The following is a 20229-nucleotide window of genomic DNA, read 5'->3' as shown; positions in this document are numbered from 1 at the left end:
GGCAGGCAGATCTCAGAGTTTGAAGCAAGTTTGATTTACAAAGTGAGTTCTAGGACAACCAGGGTTACACAGAGAAACTGTGTCTCAAAACAAAAACCCAAACATCTCAAGAAACTTTTTTTTTTCTTTTTTTTTGGTAGAGGATGTCACTCTGCAGCAGTCTGGCATGGAAGTCACTGTGTAGACCAGGCTGGCCTTGGACTCAGAAATCGTCTTGCTTCTGCTTTCCAAGTGCCAGGATTAAAGGTGTGTGTCACCAGGGTCTGGCTTGTACTCTAATGGCCCAACCCCAGCCACAGGTGACCCGACTGGGAGGGAGAGCTCTGGGGTAACGCTAGCGCGGCTCGTCTTTCAAGAAGAGACTTAGGAGGTGCAATAAATCTAAAAAAATAAAAGAATGCCAAGGATGACGGGGAAGAGCATAACGGAGGTCTTGGCAAGGGCTAGCGGCAGGGCCTCTGGCACACAGGGCACTTGCAAGACATTTATAAAGGAAGTGTTTATTTCATCACAAGAAGCACGCAGACTATATACAGTACACACCAACAGAAGTAAAAAAAAGTGCACTATGCTTCTACTGCAAATTCACAGTACAAAAGATACTGCCTCTTAAATATATAAAAACAATAGAAAAATCAAAGTTGTGATGTGACGCATGGGGCCGGTGGCAGCCTCTGACGGTGAAGGACGTGGTCTGGTGTGGCTCCTCTGGAGTGAGCTGCACCCACAATCTGCTGCAAGGAGCTGAGGATATGGACAGGAGAACAGGGGTGTGAAGGGGACTAGGGATTACAAACTTCTACAATCCAGAGCTCAACTGTGAGGGGTTAGGGGGAGGTACCAGGCTGTGGGTCAGGGATGCAGGGCCTGCACCACCTCCCAGATGCCTGGTAAACCAAATCACACCTTCATTGGCTACCATGGGCTGTGGTGTTTGCTGATGCCAACCTGGCCTGCAGGAGCTCAACAGTGCCGTTTCTGGCAGGCTCTGTAGTCACAAACCACAAATGTCAACTGCACAGCAGAATAAACATAACGGGGAGAGAAACTCAAGTCCTAATCTCAACCACCAGGACAAGACAGAGTACCCAGCCACAACAGATGAGAGCTGAACAGTTGCGCATAAATACACAGTATTTGTAAACGATTATTAAGGCACTCGATTGTAAAACAATAATTACAGTGTAGAGGAGGCAGCTATCTTCTCATAGCCAACAGCCAGGGCAGCAGAGGCTGCACAGTTAGGACTCCTGCCAAAGACAGGGACTGGAGGGACGGTGGTGTCTACTGTAAAAGGGAAAGACAAGGTGGTCACCCTTCTCCAGATGGCCCCTGATGGCATCACTGCAGGTGAGTCTAGGGTGACTTACTGCATAGCTAGAGGACACAGTATGTGATGAGAGAAATGCCACACACTGGGTTTGATCGGGTACACACACACACACACACACACAAACACACAACGAATATACAAGGTATACACACAAAAACTTATGTACATACATGCATGCAGAGTGGACTCTCACACCCAACAATAACAAAACAAGGGGCTTTGGACAGGGAAACATCAACGACCTTCATTGGTCTTTATCATCAGCAGGAACTCGGGATGGGAACCAGGTCAGGTGATTCTGTGCCATGCCACAGGTAATGTATTTACCCTGATGGGGTTGTATGTGCCAAACTTGGCTCCATCCTGCAGCACCCTCTGGGCTTCTATGGGACAGAAGGAAGGGCTTTAGATTAGCAGGGCTGGATATTCTGCTAGAGCAGCGCAGCTCTCCAGGTACCTGTGAGTACCTGCATGGCTGAGCCACAGGGACGTGCTGTGTGTGATTGGCAGGGGTCTCTATACTGAGGACAACAGGGTTGGGGATGCAGAGGACACCTTGCTCTTAGCTCATGTAATCAGGCACCTCGACTGCCCACCTCCTCTTCTATCTAGTATCCATCTCCCTTACACTTCAAGAAGCCTTCTGGGTTGAGGAAAGGCGAGGCCACCACAAGGTTCAAGCTGTTGGGAGGCTATGCAGGTGAGCAGAAACAAGGAGAGTAGCTGAGAACCTAGGGCATCCAGCTAGGGGGAAAGCTCTTCATTCAATGAAGACAATTCAATTCAGCAGTGGCTTACGCAGCACAAATCCCTCTGCTTGCCCCATGTGCCTTTTTTGTGTGTACATAATTTGCTAAGATTATACACAGAGCATTAGCCAGGCATGGATGAGTAGCTCACAAAGCAAACGTTTTTGGTCAGGGTCTATGTAGCCCTGGACTCAGTAATCCACCTGCCTCTGCAGAGGTTAAAGGTGTGTGCCACCAAGCCTGGCTGGAACAAACTTTTCATAAGACAAGTGCAGTTGTCACTGCTGAGGTGAGCCTGGTTTGGCAGGATAATTCCACAGAACCCTTTAGATTAGATGCCAAACCAACGTGACAACAGATAGCTCGGACCCTCCACCAAAGCAAAAGTCATCAAGCCAGGGTCTCATTCTGGTGACTTGGGGAGGAGGATGACACAGGGCGGCTGCGCCCTGCTGGCTGATATGCCTGTGCTTCTAAAAGAGATCGGTTTGCCTGAAGTCAAAGGCCCATTTGAGTTGATCATCCTCCTGTTCTCACTCTTTGAACAGAAAAGGACAAATTGTGGTTTTCCAAATCCTGCCACCCTTACAGACGGGGTTAGAGATCCGGTGGAAATCTATCGTTACCAAAGCTAAGGAATTACGCTGACATAAAAATTGATCCACCACGTGAAATTAAACTTTGGCGACATCTGTTAAAGTTGGTCTTTTTCAAAGTTTGCTTTTGTTGGCTGGAGGAGTGTGGAGAAGCCTACAGGGTCTCAGGAATAAGTAGTGGATAATCACTTTTTAAGGTGCTTACCATTGGCATTGGTAGGAAAACAAATACCTATAAAACAACATACATGCCTTTTTTTTTTTTTTAGATTCTGCCAGGGAGAATCTCTGAGATAGAGGTTCACGAAGACCCTGCACTGATGAGGAGAGGACTAGCCTGATGGGCGTTTTGGGAGCCGCACTAACTCCAATCCATCCACTTTCGGGGCATGGGCAGTCCTTGAAGGCTTTGTGGTCTTGCTTAGCTGGCTGGCTGAACCAACCAACTGTAGGACAGAGCTGTGGTCATGGCCACAGGGACTCCATCTGCACAAGTTGTAACGGGAAAGGCTGGCATAGTTTGGGGCATGAGGAGGAAGTATCTGGTCTGTGACATCCAAGAAGCAAAGGAAGCCTTCCAATATGTCTCCCCGCAGTACCACACGTAGTCCTGAGGAATCACATGACCAGCCAGCGAGCTGGAGGGCCTGAGGAGATGCCTGCGTCAGGTGATATCGTTCCTGTCGGAGCTACTATTTTTGAGGTAGGGTCACTTTGTGGTCCAGGTTGGCCTTTCACTCATGAAGGACCTGCCTCAGTCTCCTGATGCAAGATCACAAGTCCATGCCACTGCCACCAGCTTCATCTGTCTCTTGACAAACACTTCAAAATGTAAAAACCAAACCTGGGGAGGGATGGGATCAGACCTGTAATCTTGGCATTTTGGAGTCTGAGGCCAGTTTGGGTTGCACAATTGGATTCTACCAAAAAAAAAAAAAAAAAAAAAAAAAAAGATAAACTCGAGAGGCAGAGGCAGGAGAGCTTTGCTGAGTTTGAGACTTACAGTCTACATAGCAAGTTCCAAAGTGCCATGACAGCCAAATCTACATAGTAAAATCTTATCTGAAATTTAAAAAATTAAAAAAAAAAAAAAAAGCTAGCCAGGTGATGGTGGTGCGCGTCTTTAACCCTAGGAGGGGCACTCTGGGAGGCAGAGGTGGGTGGATCTCTGTAAGTTATAGGTGAACCTGGTCTGCAGAGTGAGTTCCAGGACACCGAGGGGTACGCAGAAAAAAAATCTCAAAAAACCCAAACCCCCAATAAACCATTTCCACAGCAGAAACAAATAAATCAGAGGAGAAGTCATGCTCAGCTCACAGGGCGGCACATCCTAGTCTGCCAATCACCAAACCAGGCCCCTCCTCCCTCCTGGCATTCTGCCGTCACTGTCTTCTTTACGGGCACCAGTTAAAGTGCCTGGTTTGAACCCAGAGCCCTGGTCTTGTGCTGCATTGAGCTATCCTGTGCTAACACCTGTGTTGTGGCACATATGGGAGAGCTGGAGAAGAGGGAGCAGTATTTTATGGACAGGAGGGAGTACTCGCCCTGCAGGAAGGGATGCGTGCAAACATCTGTGAGGCTTTGTCAACAGACCCACTACTCCAACATGGCTCCTGGAGAGGGCCCCCGAGGGTATCCCAATACTGACATGACCTTCCTCTCACCGGATGGAGAGACAGCACCTAACAAGCCTGGAGTGAGAGGGCGGGGGATGGTCACAGTGTCTCAGTAGAACGATCCACACCCCAAACCCCAGACCCACAACCTCATGGACATGAGCTCGTCCCAATCCCAAACATAACAATGTCTTGTTAGCAGCAGACGTGGCTCAGCGATGCCTGGAGTCCTTCCTCATGACAGAGTGATGGAAGCTCGATGCTAGAAGCTGACTGAGGGCCCCACATCCCCACCGTAGGTGCCAGGATGGAGGGTCACACAGACTACTGCCACTCGGTGCTTTCCTCTGATGATGTCACACAACTGTACCTGGAATGGTCAGGTTCAAAGTCTTGACACTTTGGGGGGACCTCACCCTCCAACCCCCCCACGATTCTCTTGTTAAAACCCTTTTCAGACACAGCACTGTTCCTCAGAACGAGCCTTGGTCATTACTATCTTAAAAACAAAACACACAGTGAGAACAGAGGTAGAACTTGTGTTGTTATCTGAGAATTCTCCCTCGAGGGCAGGAATGAGCTGGGGACATGGGCTGCAGCAACATTACCATGGCTCTTCTCTCACAGGCTGCACATTAAAATATTTTGTATGTACAGACTTATCTTCTCTCCACCAGGCTGGTCTAAAACTCACTACATAGCTGAGAATGACTTCAAACTTCCAAACGCCTCCAACTGCAGTAATGGGATTATAGGGGTGTCCTACCATGCCTGGTTTCATGGGGTGCTGGGGATGAAACCTAGGGCATGGTGCATGGTGGGCAAGACTCTAACAACCAAGACACAGCCCCAGCCTGTGTATCCATATCTTCCCACAGACAGGGCTTAAGGGTCAGTGCTGTCTCCTGGCTGAGTCTCCAGGTCGCCTAAGCCCGTTCTGGGTCTCCTTCATGTGTGCGATGTTACTTTGTCCCCTCTGCTCTTTGGCAAGAGTGAGGAAAGCCTGGATGCCTGAAGCTAACACAAATCAAGACGAGTGTGACGTGTGTGACCAGGACACCGTGAGAACCTCAGCCCGCATGGCGGAATGCTGCTCAGCTTCTCAAGTTTTCTGGGACGGATTTCCCTGATGGTTTACAGGCTGCAGTGGGGTCCCTCGGAGTGGCCTGCGGTTCGTGCAAGAAGGAAGAGTGACCGTACTTGGCATCCTGCGAGTCGGCGATGGTGGACGTGTCAGCCTCACTGGACAGGTCCTCCGTGGAGAAGTTGAGACTTCCCAGCTTGGCGAGGGAGTGGGAACGTTTCAGTGGGGATGACACAGTGAGACCCGCCAGCCGGAGTCGCGTCTCGATCTCCTGCGCCCGCTGCTTCACCAGGCCTGGCTTTCCTCGGATACTGTGGATGCTGTCGCTGCTGGAGCTCCGGGTCAGGTTGGAACTCATGGAGGAGGAGGTGGGGGTGTAGCACACGGTCTTCAGGAAGTCTTTTGAGAAGTTACTGGTGTGATCTAGGCGGAGGAGGGTAGGAGTCGGGCTCTTCACCAAGGCTCCTTCTGGAGGTTTCTCGTCAGCCCCCGCTTGGCTGCACAGGGCTAGGTGTCCAGGCTCCTGGCCCTCCTCAGGGATGCTAGCCTCCAGCCTGCTGGTGGCACTGTCCCTGCAGGTAGACGGTAGGTCTGAAGGCAGGCTCTTCAACCTCTCTAGTTCTTTGGTGTGCTTTCGAACCAGGCCCGCCTTCTGCAGCTGGATGATGGACTCCTGATGCTGCATCAGGTAACTATTGGTGCTCGGCTTCTCTGCCTCATTACTGAACAGAAGCCTCAGGTCCTTAGCTGGCTTCGTTTCTTTCTTAGTTGACAATTCTTCCTTCATTGCTTCCATGTAGGCGGTGTTCTTATCACAGTGAGAATTCTTCAACAGGAGGGACTTTGGAAGGACTTTTGAGGTTTCTCTGGAAGGCTCTAGAAGGCTTGCTGGTGGTTCTGGGGAAGCCCCAGTACCAGAGCCACTGATGTCTGGCTTCCTTGAGCCTGCTGGTAGTAGGAATGGAGGAGCATTGGCTGGACCAGAGGCCAGCCTCTCTGGAGCTTGGGACCTGCAGCTCGTGTGGGCCATCGGGGAAGATGCGCCATGGGGCAGGAAGGCTGGCTGGGTGCAGATGGCGGGAGCACTGGGGTCTTCGTGCCGTTCTGTGGAGGCCTCAGGAGCCCCGCCAGCAGGGTACATGCAGTCAGCACAGGATGTGTAGGAAGGCTTCACTTTACTGAGGATTCCAAACACAGCATCGTGCTGCAAGCAACAAGAGCACCATGAGCAAGCGTAATCCCGAGCCAGAGACCAAAAGGACAAAGTGGGCCACTGTGGCAGGGATGCATAGGGATGGCCGGCCCTGTGTGTATGTATGTGTATGTTGGGGGCAGGGTTAGTGCTTTCATTTGTTCAGGATTCAAGACTGTGTGGAACACACCAGTCATGAAGAACAGAGGTCCTATAGGCCTAAGGGATGTTGATCTTGACTTTCCACAAGTCAAAATGATGACCTGGGTGAACCTTAAGCCCCGGGGCTGGGACAGAGCCTAGGACCTCCCTTTTCAGTCTGTCTCTGCCATCAGCCAGGGGGACCGTTCCCTGGCCATGGTCTGTTCTGGAAAGCAGGGGGCACTGGAGAAGAGAGTGACAGGGCTGGAGAGCCGACTAATGCTCTTTCAGGGGACCCGAGTTCAGTCCCCAGCAGCCACGTCAGACAGCGCACAGCCTAACTCCAGGGCAAGGTAGCCAATGCCTCTGGCTCCCCAAAATGCTGGCATGCATGCATATAAACCCACACACCAACACATAATTTGGAACAAAATTTAAAAACCAAACAACTAGAATTTAAAAAGCAAACAACCGACAACAAAGCAGCATAGAAAGGAGGTTCTCTCTGGCAGAGGTGACTGCGCCCGGGCTGACTGCACCCTAAATACAGAGTCCTTCCTCGGGGACCATCAACCTGCCATGGTCATTATAATCTGGGGACTGGCAGAAACGGCTCTTGGACTGCCTCCAACTCAAACACATGTAACTACGCGTTACACCATCTCCCAAGGACATCCATCACTTGCCTTTCGGTCACTGGGGCCTCAGTGAATGGGACAAGGACTTCTCTTTGCCTTCCCTGCCAGGACAACCCTGTACCAGCTCAAAGGCCAGTCAATGATGATGAAGGTGAAAAGCATGAGGGTGGCTTTCCCAGCTGCCTGACTGGGAGAGCCGATAGATGGCAGAAAGAAGCCTTTCAGGTGACGGCTGTGGAGTCTCAATTCTACCACAATTCCAAGAGGTTAACACCATTCTCTGTCGCCAAGTCGTCTCAGGCCTACAGGCTCTGCTGCCACCTATACCTCTTCTGAAGGAGTCCCCTGTGCTTCCCTGTGTCACCAACGTGCCAGAGAGGCCTCAGCCGCTCCCGTCCGCATCTGTCACTGCTGCCGCACCACATGCAGCTCCTGCCCTGCACCACATGCAGCTCCTGCCCCTCACATACCGAATTCTCTACCCAGATCCTGCCTCAGTACAGCATTGCTTCTCAGCCTGGCCCTAGCAAGCTGCCCTCTTCCACCCCCCTCTGAGTCAAGCTCTGTTCTGCTGTGCCCTCAAGTGTGCCTTCCCTTCACCCCATACAAAACAGAAACTCATGCCAGCCCGGCACACCAGTTAACAAAAGGAGTCAGGCATTCAAATGGCTGTTTGTCTCCAGGTTCAGTCCTGGTGGGTCCTGGTGCTGAGTCCACTGAGCCTTTACCCTACCCTCCTGGGTCACCATCCAGTGACTCACAGTCAGGCTGCTGGGGCTAACCACAGCACCACTGGCCCAGACAAAAGCATTTTATATCATCTGTGCTCTCTAAGGGAAGTGGTGGGCAGTGGGGGAGGCATGTAGTTCCTTTCTGGTCTGGAACATATTTCATTACTTAGAGGCCAGCAAACAGATGAACCGCCCAGGGTGGTTAGGTGCTTTTTTTGTTTTGTTTTTGCTTAGCATTGGAGCTGAATGTTAATTACAAACTAACTTTCTACTTCAGTGTCTCCCTGAGAGTCTCCATTGCAGTCATGGCAAAGGGACAGAAAGTTCCTGGCCCCAAGCCTTTGGTGAATACTGGAGGGGCAGACATATCCCCCCGCCCCAGGTCATGACTGGATGCTGGAACAGGGAAGATATATAGGGTGTGGGACCAGACACTTTCTGAGCATCCTGAGGGTGGAGTGAAGGCTCCCCAGACATCATCTCCCAAGGCTGGCAGCTTTAAGGGACACAAGGAGCAAAGCACTAACGTGAGCTGAAGATGAACAGCACTGTTCTTCTGTCACATAACGGAGCATCAGGAAGGGAATGCTACCTCTGGGATTTGTTTCAAAGCCATCCAAGGAGAGAGAGCTGGGGGCTGTGGCAGGTGCAGAGATGAATCAGGGATGAACTGGGGTGATGAAACGAGTCGGAAGCCCCACCGTGGACGAGGGGGTATCACAAGATTTAGGTATCCCTTACACATGGCCTATCCACTAGCGAGGCACATGCTATACAGTCAGGTGGTAACAGTCTCCTCCTGAAATAAACCCTGTGGGATGAAGTGAGAGCTCTGTGGGGTGGGGTAGAAGTGGCATGGCATACTGCTACCACAATGATCCCCGCCTACCTCGAAGTCATCGGGGCAGCTCCTCTTGCTGTTGTTATTGTTTAGGTTTTCCTGGTCGAGCTGGGTGGAGGCCCGCCTCCACCTCCCAGCTCTCTGGTCACACTTCTTCTCCATCTCCCCCGCCTGTGGCAAGGAGCCACCACGGGCTTTGGGGCTCCCGAAGTCTAGCTTCCTCTTTACGTCCTTCTCACAGTGCCTGGCTCCTTCTTGGGAATGCTGGACCAGTTTGTGCACCTCCACCGGCTGAGCGGCGTCCTCCAGCAGAGCATCCCGCTCCAGATCCTCTAGGTGGACCAGGCTGCCCGCGGCATCGTGGTGAGGGAGGAGGAGGGGATCTGAGAGTCTTCGGAAACAACAAGGGAGAGAGGGTCCTCCTGGGGCCTGGCTTCCTGCAAGCCCGGGCTGGGTGGTGTCATCCAAGCACGGCAGCCGGGTGTCCAGGGCATCATCCAGGGTCTCTGGCAAGAGCTCGCTGGGCTCTGCTGCAGGGTCATCTGCAGGCTGCTGGCGCCACAGCTTGTTGTGCCGCTGCTTACTGTGGGGAGAAAGAGCAGGCAGTGAGCTGAGGGGACAACAGCAGCAGGTCCTAGCAGGAAGGCTAGGAGAACAAGTGCAGACAGCCTACATCAGACGGGTGCCGTAGGCAGAGCTCCCCTTCGTCCATTCTCCAGGGCGCACAGGGATGACAGCACCCTCAGTCACCATGGCCGACAGGAGAAGCTTTCGGTTTCCCCTTTGCTGTGTGGGGACAACGGTGGTAGATGCAGTGGGAGCTTGGCCTGGAGGTCCTTTGTCTGTCTTACCGTGGGAATCTGGTCAAGTCGCTGATGGTTCTCACTCGGTGTCTGTGACCCACGAGAGTAACCATCATGTGAGAAAACTCAGGGGTCACAGCAGAGACAGCGTCACGTTCTCTGCATACTAGTGAATTGAGGTGAACATGACCATACCGGGGGAGATTTCAGAAAACTTCTAAGTATTTGTTTCAGGCAGAAACTAGAGGCCCATTTTTAACAATTTCTTGTTCTTTCTTTCTTTCTTTCTTTCTTTCTTTCTTTCTTTCTTTCTCCTTTTTTTTTTTTGTTTAAGAATCAGGATCTATTTAGCTCAGGCTAGCTCCAAACTTATGATGTAGCCAAGGCTACCTAAGTTCTACCTCTTCCTTCTAATTGCTGGAACTATATCCTGGCTTGAAAGAATTCGTCTTATGTTTCTATTATTACTTTTCATATGGAGATGGGCGGATATGTAAGCACTTTATCACTGGGCTGCATACCTAGTCTATGGCATTAAAAAGACAGTTATTTTTTACAGAATTTTGAGAATTTCATACCATATATTTGATCATATTCGCCCCAGCTTCCACTGCCCCCAGACTGTCTTTGTGGTTTTTTGTTTTTGTTTTTTTTTTGATTTTTGATTTTTTGAGATGGAGTTTCTCTGTGTAGCCCTGGCTGTCCTAGAAATCACTTTGTAAACCTTGAACTCAGAGATCCACCTGCCTCTGCCTCCCAAGTGCTGGGATTAAAGGCGTGCGCCACCACCACCAAGCCTGGTGTGTATTTTTTTTTTTTAAAACAGGCTTCTAAGCCCATTTGTGTTGCCATTACTCATGGGTGTAGGGCATCTACGAGAACATGGGTGACCCAGGCGTCTACCCCAGAACAGTTGCTAAGTTAGGGGCAGGGGCTAGCACTGTTTTTATAACACATTTGATGGTACGAGCCAAGAATAAAAGAGAGAAAAAAACTTTGCAGTGACAGAGGTGATCAACTAAGGTCACCTCCACCTCCCAAGGACTTGGGAGTAAAATCTGCACTGCGGGGGTGCGAGGGTGAGCTGTGGGGGTGCGAGGGTGAGCAGCCACACCCACTGAAGAAGCTGCTCTTCGGTCACTGTCCCTTTCCCCGTGGGCTCCACACCGTGAAGTAGCGTGTACTGCTGTGGGCCCACAGGAGACCTCAGCGAGGCTGTGGCTGGGAAGGCGTCAGGTGACCCGAGAGGCCAAAGGAGAGCAGGCGTTTCTCTCCCTCTTTCTCCTCCGGTTGCCTAGGGACCTGACAGAGTCTCCGAATGACATCAAACAATCCAGAGGTGGCTGCGGTGGTTCTCCGAGCCTGTTCATCCCTGCTGGAGCAGTCCTTCCCTAAACCTGTCCCAGGAACTCAAGGATTCAGTCTCTGGATTCCCAGCACCAGTCAGAAATAATCTAAACAGACTGGATATGGAGCAGGGAGAAAGCGAGTCCTCAGATACTGGGATCTGCCCCAGCAGCCTGAGGTGCTGGGGAACCCTCACCGCCCTGACAGGGGCCCCAGCAACAACTGCTCTCTCCTGCGGTAGCCAAAACATGTAGGTGTAAATCTCTCTTGGCACCCAGAAGCCAACTGTGACAGGAGACAAGTTGCCCTTTCAGCGCTGGCCCCTTCTCACTTGTGAATGAGAAATCAAAACTTACTTAGAGGTGGGAGACAGATTCAGCAGCGACATTTATTGACTTGTCAAGGACCTGTGGTGACTGCTCGTGCAATCTCAGAGCCCTGCCACTTTGAAAACTGCACTAAGCTGTCCATCTTGACTTTTACACACTCACAACAGCACACTACGATCCGTCTCCATAACTGTTCACAGCACACAATAAGCACTACCGGCCATCACAGCTCAACTGTCACCTCTCCAGCCTTTGGTCACCGACACCACGTTCTCCATCTCTAGGGACCTCATATAAGCATGGGGCCACGGTTTTTCCTGATGGCCCCGAAATTTGTTCAGGGTGTACCACACATGTCAGAATTTCCCTTTCCTTCCTGATGGGGCGGGAAGGAGATGGGATCTTGATATGTGGCAGAGACTATTAGCTTTGAAGTTCTGGGGCAGGTAGTCTTCTAGCTTTAGCTCCCCGAGCAGTGTGGCCTACGAGCTTTTTCATCTGACTCTAACTGCCTTCCTTTGGTAGGCAGAGGGAAGATTCCTATACACACTCCCTGCTTGCTTATCCACCCATCCACCAAGAGACTCATGGACAGCCTTCCCCTTTGGGCCACTGTAAATTACACTGCCATCGACACAACTCTCTGAGTCCCCAGATTTCCAGGCTCCTGGATATATACAGCGAAGCGGAGTTTTTGGATCATGCAATGGTCTTCCTTTTAGGTTTCTGAGGGACCGCGAGCATCAGATACCTGGGTGTCAAATCCTTAATTCAGAAGAGGGGACTGGGCTTGGGGAGGGTTGCCAGGCTCGGCTGTGGTGAACCAGGCCTCTTCAGTCCCCGAGTTTGGCATAAAGCAGGTGCTGAGGAAAAAGATATGCTCAGGCCCACACCACACACCAGGATGTACCCTGGATGGGCATGTAGGTACCTTCTCTTGCCCACGCCACACACCAGGACATGCCCTGGATGGGCATGTAGGCACCTTCCCTTGCCCAGCAAGAGAGTTTCTACGAGTGCCAACAAAATCAAAACGGATCCCTCCTGGAAACCACTAATCACAACCCCAACAATAGCTGCTCTTTTTCCACGCCAGCTCCCGAGAGGCTGGTTTCCAGTTGTGGAAGCTCCTGCCAGGCTGACAGGAGAAGAGCGGAATGCCCAAGCTGGCCTGGCCAGCGTGGTGTGCCAGTCTGTCTCTAAGTACATACTCACCTTGCATCCAGGATGCCTTCATACTCAGACAGCTGCCTCATAAAGCCTGCGTTGGGCCGCGTGATGCTACGCTTCTCCTTCACATAGTTATACGCTTTCTCCAGGGGCCACCCAAATTCCTTCATCGCATAGGCTATGACCGTGGATGCAGACCGGCTAACGCCCATTTTGCAATGGACCAGGCACTTGGAATGATTTCTTCTGCAGGGATTTGGGGTGGGGGGTTAAGAGCAAGGATTAAGAGCTGTCCCTGACTTACCACTCGGGTTTTATTAACCAATTTCATCTTTAAAGTTATCACATAGTTCCAATCCTTCTCTGCCCTAATGTTTATGGAACAGATCTCACACACCCTCTAAAGGAAATAACTTTGCTGTGAAATCAATTAGCACACAATGGGAGAACAGATGAATCCGCATGGCCTGGCCCAACTTTACAGGGCCTGCTTCCAAACAGTCTCCCCCGTTGCTGGGATAAGTGAAGCCACCTACAGTAGCTTCCAGGGCCGCACCCGGACAGTCCAGCTGCTACAGCAGTTGGAGGCCCTGAATGAGCTACTGTAGAAAATGGGGTCGGCGAGGCAAAAACGCTGCACCCTGGGGAAAGACTGAGCTCCTGGAGGGAGTGCAAGGATGACAGCGACCTGGTCAGAGAAACACCGAGCCAGGGGAGGACGGAGCCAGTGATCCGGCTACTTGTAAGAAGGCAGTGCTGGCCTGGGCACAGCTGATTTACCAGATACACAAGGGACAATGGTGAAGACACACCAGGCTGGCAGAGGCTGCACCTGGGAAGCTGAGGTGGGGTGAGCAGGCTCCAGTTTCCTACACTAGGGTTTCAAACCCATCCCCACAACACTGCTCCTCCTGCCTTCTACATTCACAAGCAAGGAGTTTGGAGTCTGTGCCCTGGGAAAGCAAGAGAAGTGGCATTTGGTAAGGACACCTTGTAGCTCTGACTGGGAGGCTCCAACAGAAGAGGGTTCTTCTCCAGAGCACGGGCGGGGGCGGTAGGGGGAATCTTTGCTTTGGACTTCAATAGAACAGTTGCTCCAAAGGAGAATAAGAAGGGGGCTGGGCTCAAGGGTGTGGAGATGGTCTCATCTTAGGACTGCCCATGCCCATCTAGGTACACAGGAACATGGAACCCCCCCGTACTCTTTGGGGGAGCTGTCCAAGAGTTCTACGCCCAGCATGCACTAGCCCTTTCCAGGATGCCCCAGAGAGCTACCTAGTGGTACTTGGTATTGGACGTTGGCCTGGAATCAGAGTTAATTGGGCTCAACATCACAATCATGGGCCCTTGGGGGAGAATATGAAGGCACACTGTGGACAAGGCTAATCCTTGCCTGTTTGCTTTGGTGCCTGGTGTCCTGTTGCTAAAACCAAAGGCCCACCAGACAGCAAAGCCTCTCCCAGCATTGGGCATCTGTATCCACGACCACCTACCCCAAGAGCAGGGCTGCCTACTTCCACGTCATCTAGCCCGCCACTCGTTTCTGCCCACCTGTTCCTCCTAAGACCAATCTCCCAAACTTACTTCGCTTTGTTTATAAAATGATAGGCTTCGTTCCAGTGGGCGAGGAGGTCCGTGGTCTCCTCATCATAGACTCGGATGTTATGGTATGCAAATAAGCCAGGGAAAAAATTGTCTATTTCTCTAGTGACATTTAAAATGTAGTCAACCCTGCAGAGAAAAGAAGCAAAGAGCCTACAGAATCAGAATGGGGAGCAAGGAAAACAAGTCACGAAAAACTGGCAGAGAAAGTCAATTTCTATACACACACTACAGGGCGTATGTTCCTAATGAAACTGGTTTTAGTTAACAGTCATTTCCATGTGTTTCCTCCACATGACAAGAATGCATTATTTTTTTAAAATACCATACTAAAACCCCTTTACAAAAAAAAAAAAGCCTCCACTCTCTTTTGCTAAAAGGCAGAATACGGCCTTCTATTATTCATGCCCTAGATGAGAGCATCCACTAACTCAAACCCCACAGCCCCTCACCCTTAACCAGTACATTCATTTCGGCCCCTCACCCTTAACCAGTACAGTCATTTCTAGAACACCAAAACGATTTTGGTAACTGGAAACGTCTCAAATAGGTTTCACCATAAATGACAACAAATCACGATTTACTCCCAGTAAGATGGAACCATAAAGTCTAGCCTCTCACTGACGGCCGCTCTGCTGACTGGAGGGCCTAAGGATGTATTTTAAGCTCTGTTTAGTCTCGGTTTTCAGCTGTAGTAAGTTCCAGAAGGCCAGCAGGCACATCAGGTCGACCACAGAATGGTGATTTTGTGGCTGTCACTCCTGCTGCTGAGCATTGCTCAGAGACAGCGGGGAGTGTCAGTCACAAGATTCCATCAGGCACCAAGTATTGCCAGGAGTGCTCCAGTTTTCAGAGTTGCTGATGGACCAAAAGATCAACAGAGACATGTGTCCACACTCGGGTTCTAAGCAATTCTGCTGGGGAGTGAGGCTGTGGGAGCGAGCTCAGAGCCTGCCCAGGGCCAGGCTGTCCTCCAGTCCACAGTGTGATTAAGCTGCTCCTGGATCTCCCCCCGCCCAGTCACCTAAGACTCCAGGAAAAATCTAGAGCCCAGGGCTGAAGAGATGGCTCAGCGGTTAAGAGCACTGACTGCTCTTCCAGAGGACCAGGGTTCAATTCCCAGCACCCACATGGCAGCTCACAACTGTCTGAAAATGCAGTTCCACGAGATCTGACACTTTCACACCAATGCACATAAAATAAAGTTAAATAAATCATTAAAAAAAAATAAAAAATAATCTAGAGCCCATGGATCCCTCTGGGTAGCATTCTGAAGCACATGAGATGCTCCAGCCACTGCAGAGACCAGGTTGAGGCACTCAGGGTGGGCAGGCAGTGTCTGTAGCCTCCACAGAGTAGCGATGCCTAAGCTGCCTAGAGAGATGGGGAAGAGGGGAGTAGACTCACCCTGAGCCCTGCAGCTCTTCCAGATTGGATGCATTCCACTCGGAACCCTGGGGGACAGATCACACAAACCCCTGTGAGTGTCACAGAGATGCTTGTGGGATGCACAGGGGCTCTGACAGTGGAGCCTCAGCCTCAGAGCAGAAAGAAGGATCAGAAAGAAGCAGGAGAGGCAGGAGTCTAAGAGGAAGGTGGTCTTCTTCCCCCCATTTCATGTAGGCCTGCTTGACATCCCCCAGTCTTCTTAGGCAGCATGGGTACAGCCACCACATGCAGTGACCTGAAACCTCACCATCAGCTACAGGGGGTGGGGGTGGGGGACAGACCCCTCTCCCTTTCCTGGCAGGTATTTTGGTATTAATTTTAAAAGTCCCCACGCTCTGATCCTGAGGGGATGGCTGGGGCTCACACAGACTTAGGAACATGGGCATTTAGGGTTATTCACAGGAAAACAACAGGGACCCAAAGGTCTAATAGGATGGAACCAATAAGATAAATGGCAATAGATCCTTAGGAAGGGCATTTCAAAAGAAACCATGCCAGTTCCAAGTAGCAGAGGCAGGAGGATTGCCATGAATTTGAAACTGAAGGCCAATCAGGGATATACAGTGAGACCTTTTCTCAAAACAAAACAAGCCAGCGGATGGTAGTGAAGGCCTTTAATTCTAGCACTTGTGAGGCAGAGGCAGGTGGATCTCTAGGTTCGGGGCCAGGCTGGTCTACACAGTGAGTTCCAGTATAGCCGGGGCTACACAGAGAAACCCTGTTTCAAAAACCAAAAACCAATCCGGAAATAAAATAAATAAATCATCACGTTAGTGTAAGGAATAAGCCAAGAGGAACATGACCTATGAACCCGAGCACAAAGGGCACTGTCTCTCTTTCTACACAGGCATCAGAGAAACGCAGTGTTCAGGGCCTGGGTTCTAATTCTAATACCACAAGAAAACTGAAAAATGGAAAAATCAACACATCAAAATGCTACGAGTGACTGGCTCCCTCAGCGTGGGAGACTGGGAATAGCTTTACTCTTCCCAACAGTCTACAGAATGCATAACTGGATACTTATATACTTTTACAAACTGTATCATTAAAAACTCCTCTATTCCTGATCTTTCAAGGAACACAGAAGAGAAACATGAAGAAGCGATCGCTACTCTGGAAATGCAGAGGTCTGCAGTCCTGGCAAACATGGCCTGCTATCTCCATCTCCTGCCGACTTTGTCTCCTGGGAAGCTCAATAGATATCTCAATGGATAAAGCATGAAATTTGTTCATGCAGGAAGACTCAAATATAAACAAGAACATAAAGATGCATTCAACACTCAGGAGGCTGAAGCAGAAGATCACAAAGTCTGGGCTAGCCTGAGCTACATACGGAGCTAGCTCCTATCTCAAAAGCCCACATATACATATGTGTGTGCGTGTTTATGTGTTTATGGAGACCGAAGCTGTTTCCCTCAGTGGCCGAAGCCACTTCCTTCAGCTCCTGCCAAGAGACATTCCTTTAACCATAGTCTCTATCCGTACTCAAAACCAGGCCTACAGAAACTACACTTGTCACCTCCAGAATGTGTCTTATTTAACCATCACAATCACCCCATGAAGGGCAGTGACAAGATGACTCACCATGGGCCACAGGGCAGGTGAGGTGGAGGGGGACCTTGGCCTTGCTAGGTCTGACCTTCAATTGGACTTCATGATCTCCTGGCTAGTTTTAACAACCTGCTTGCCTTTGAAAACTAGTCAGTTGCCTTCTATAGATTTATGGCATGAAGACACTGAGCTGGAGGTGCACAGGTGACACCATGGGGTGGATCCTTTGGTGGGCTCTGGGAACATGGCTCAGAGGGGAACAGCTCAGCCACTTGTTTTTCAGATAGATGCCAAGTCTATCTTGGGGCTTCGTAAGCATGTATCTGTGAGCATGGTTTCCAAACCAGATGGACCAGGGGCAGTGACTCTTACAAGATAAAGATGGTCGAAGATAAGGGAAGGCTTGTCCATCTGGCCCAAGATGAGCAACATCTCATTATCGATGAACTCCTTGAATTCTTTCAGGTTGCAGTTCATTTGCTTCTCCAGCTCATTGCGGATCTGTGGGCGGGACAGAGCAGAGGTGATGCTGGGGCGGAACCTATTAAGAGTGATCTGTTCAAAGAACTGTGCACCTCTGTGCAGTGCTGGTTACAAAAAGGGTGAATGTGACTTCTTTCTTTTGTCCAGGATAATGTGTTCAGACACAGGATCACATCTGTGTGGTGGTGGGCACTGTGTCCTGGATGATGTGTTCAGACACAGGATCACATCTGTGTGGTGGCGGGCACTGTGTTCAGGATAATGTGTTCAGACACAGGATCACATCTGTGTGGTGGCGGGCACTGTGTCCTGGATGATGTGTTTGGACACAGGATCACATCTGTGTGGTGGCGGGCACTCACACTTCATCTCCAACCTAACCCAACAGGAGGAAGACCAGTATTTTCAACAAGGAAATCTTACTTTTTTCCTAAAATTTTTTCTACTGTGTTTAAAACTTTCACTCTCACAGGTACCAAAACTGCTGCAGTGAGAAGGTAAAGCCACTTTCCTGTTGAAGGTATCACACATGGCTGTTCAAAGTACTCATCAATTACAGATGAGGACTAATGTGAGGCGGGAAGACTGAGGTCAAGGCGCGCCTAGGGGATGCATGGTGAGTTCAGGCCAGCCAGACTCACAAACACCAAAATAATAAATAAATAAATAATAAATTACACTTTAAACTTCCTGTAATTTGTTGCAGTCTTCAAATAAAAACAAAGGACAGGACCATCAGGACGGCTCAGCAAGTAGAAGAGCCAGGAATGAAACCCAACTGCCTGAGTTCAAGCCCCAGGATCCACATAATGGAAGAACCCCAACTCCTGCAAGCTGTTTTTTCTCCCACACATGTGCTGTCCACCCCACTTCCACCATCCCCAATTAAATATATAAGTAAATACAACAGCTTAAAACATTTTAAAGATTTTTATTTCATGAGACAGGGTCTCACTATGTAGTCCTGGCTGGCCTGGAACTCATTATGTAGACCAGGCTGGCCTTGAAGTCACAGAGAATTTCTGTCTGAGTGCTAGGATTAATGGTGTGTTCCCCCGCCCCCAACAGCCTCTAGATTTGTTGGAGGGTTCTGCCTGTAGGTATGTCTGTGCACCGCCTGCATGCAGTACCTGTAGAGGCCAGCTGAGGGCGTCAGATCTCCTGGAGATGGAGTTACAGATGGCTGTGAGCTACCATAAGGGACAGCACTAATGCTCTTGACCAAGGAGCCATCTCTTTAATGCCCACAGCATCTCCCTCTCCCAAGCAAGGGACAAAAGAAAAACTGATCAAGGAGGGCTTAAAAGGTAGAGGGAGCAGTCTGAGGTGGCACAGGCCGGGGGTGGGGGGCACACAAAAGCAGGAAAGGGCATGGAAGGCTGAGGTTCCCTGGATGAACCCAGGACCTTCTACAACCCCTCCCAGGGCTCAGAGAGGGCCGACAGTCTGCTCATGATCTCTGGAGTCGGACTGAAGACTAACTCTAAGCCTGGGTCCTCCACAGCCCTAGTGCCACTACAGGGCAAAATGCAGGGATGCGTGCCAACACCGGAAGGTACCGGGCGGGCCTCTGCTGGGAACCTGGCAAGACAAACATGCGTAAGGGGCTTGGGCCTGCTATGGGCAGGGGGTGGGGGGTGTCTTACTTCCTTAGAAGTCACATTTTCAAGGTCCTGGCTCATCATGATGCTCCGGAGCTTGGCTTTAATGAGACGCTCAGTTCTTTCCCCTTCAGTTGGCCTAGGAAGAAAACGTACAGAAAGCTGCAGAACTCTGAGAAAGAAATCTCAGACGGACATCAGACCCTCACAGGTCTAACCTCGGCTATTGTGGGTGTGTGTACAGTGTTTGGAGAAGTACCCCACAAGAGCCCAGCATGGAAAGAGAGCAGGCCAGTGGGCAGAGGACTGGCTCCTCACACAGGCCACATGCTGTAACTGCCTACATCCCTACAACGTTGGGCCATCTCCACCTGCTATTCCTATCTGGGGCACTGCTGCATGAGTCATCACGTGAAATCCAAGTCTGTGAATCCTCACAACGTCTGCATGCCAGCCCTGTTAATTTACTCCTAGGGTCATGGGGACTGGGACAGTCCTCCCCCCAATGACTTCAAAAGTCTCAAACGGCCATCATTTCATCTCAAGAATTCTTGGTGGCGTCTGGCAGTCTGAGCAACTCTTCTCTTCAAACTAGTCTCCCAGCCGACACCTCCTTCCTGAGGGAGTGGGACCCTGACCCCTGAGAAGCCAGAGAATGTGGCCTTAGTCACTTTCTCTGTTGAGGAAGTTGTGAAGGCTCAAAAGAGCGGGCTGAATTTGCTACTACCAACCCGTGGGGTCACGTTCTGAGCACAGAGCACAAGCAGAAGGAGGGGCATCCAGGGTGGGGCATCTCTGTGGTGATCTGACTGAAACGCAAGATCACGCCTCACAAATGCACTCATCAAATCCACTGCTGTAAAGGGCGAATGTGCATGCGAGGGAGAGGAAACACGCATGAACCCTTCTTTTAGAGAAGCATTTCTCAACCTGTGGGGGTGGGGAGACCCCTTTAGGAGACCACTGGAAAACA

General features: G+C 50.6%; 1 protein-coding gene across 1 annotated transcript in view; it reads right to left on the bottom strand.

Annotated features, from left to right (window-relative positions):
* Positions 1 to 499: 499 nt before the first annotated feature.
* The window catches only part of Ssh1 (slingshot protein phosphatase 1), a 52812-nt gene continuing 33082 nt past the window's right edge, over positions 500 to 20229 (bottom strand). The window contains exons 9-15 of the mRNA XM_057764386.1: positions 19302 to 19395; positions 17545 to 17673; positions 15580 to 15626; positions 14155 to 14301; positions 12616 to 12816; positions 8970 to 9504; positions 500 to 6582 (exon numbers count right to left, since the gene is read on the bottom strand). Of these exons, the coding sequence (XP_057620369.1) occupies positions 5389 to 6582; positions 8970 to 9504; positions 12616 to 12816; positions 14155 to 14301; positions 15580 to 15626; positions 17545 to 17673; positions 19302 to 19395 (2347 nt within the window). The 3' untranslated portion in view covers positions 500 to 5388. The remainder of the gene's footprint in view (positions 6583 to 8969; positions 9505 to 12615; positions 12817 to 14154; positions 14302 to 15579; positions 15627 to 17544; positions 17674 to 19301; positions 19396 to 20229) is intronic.

The sequence above is a fragment of the Chionomys nivalis genome, chromosome 3, assembly GCF_950005125.1.
Source record: "Chionomys nivalis chromosome 3, mChiNiv1.1, whole genome shotgun sequence".
Classification (NCBI taxonomy): Eukaryota; Metazoa; Chordata; class Mammalia; order Rodentia; family Cricetidae; genus Chionomys; species Chionomys nivalis.
This window is presented reverse-complemented; position numbering and strand designations above follow the sequence as displayed.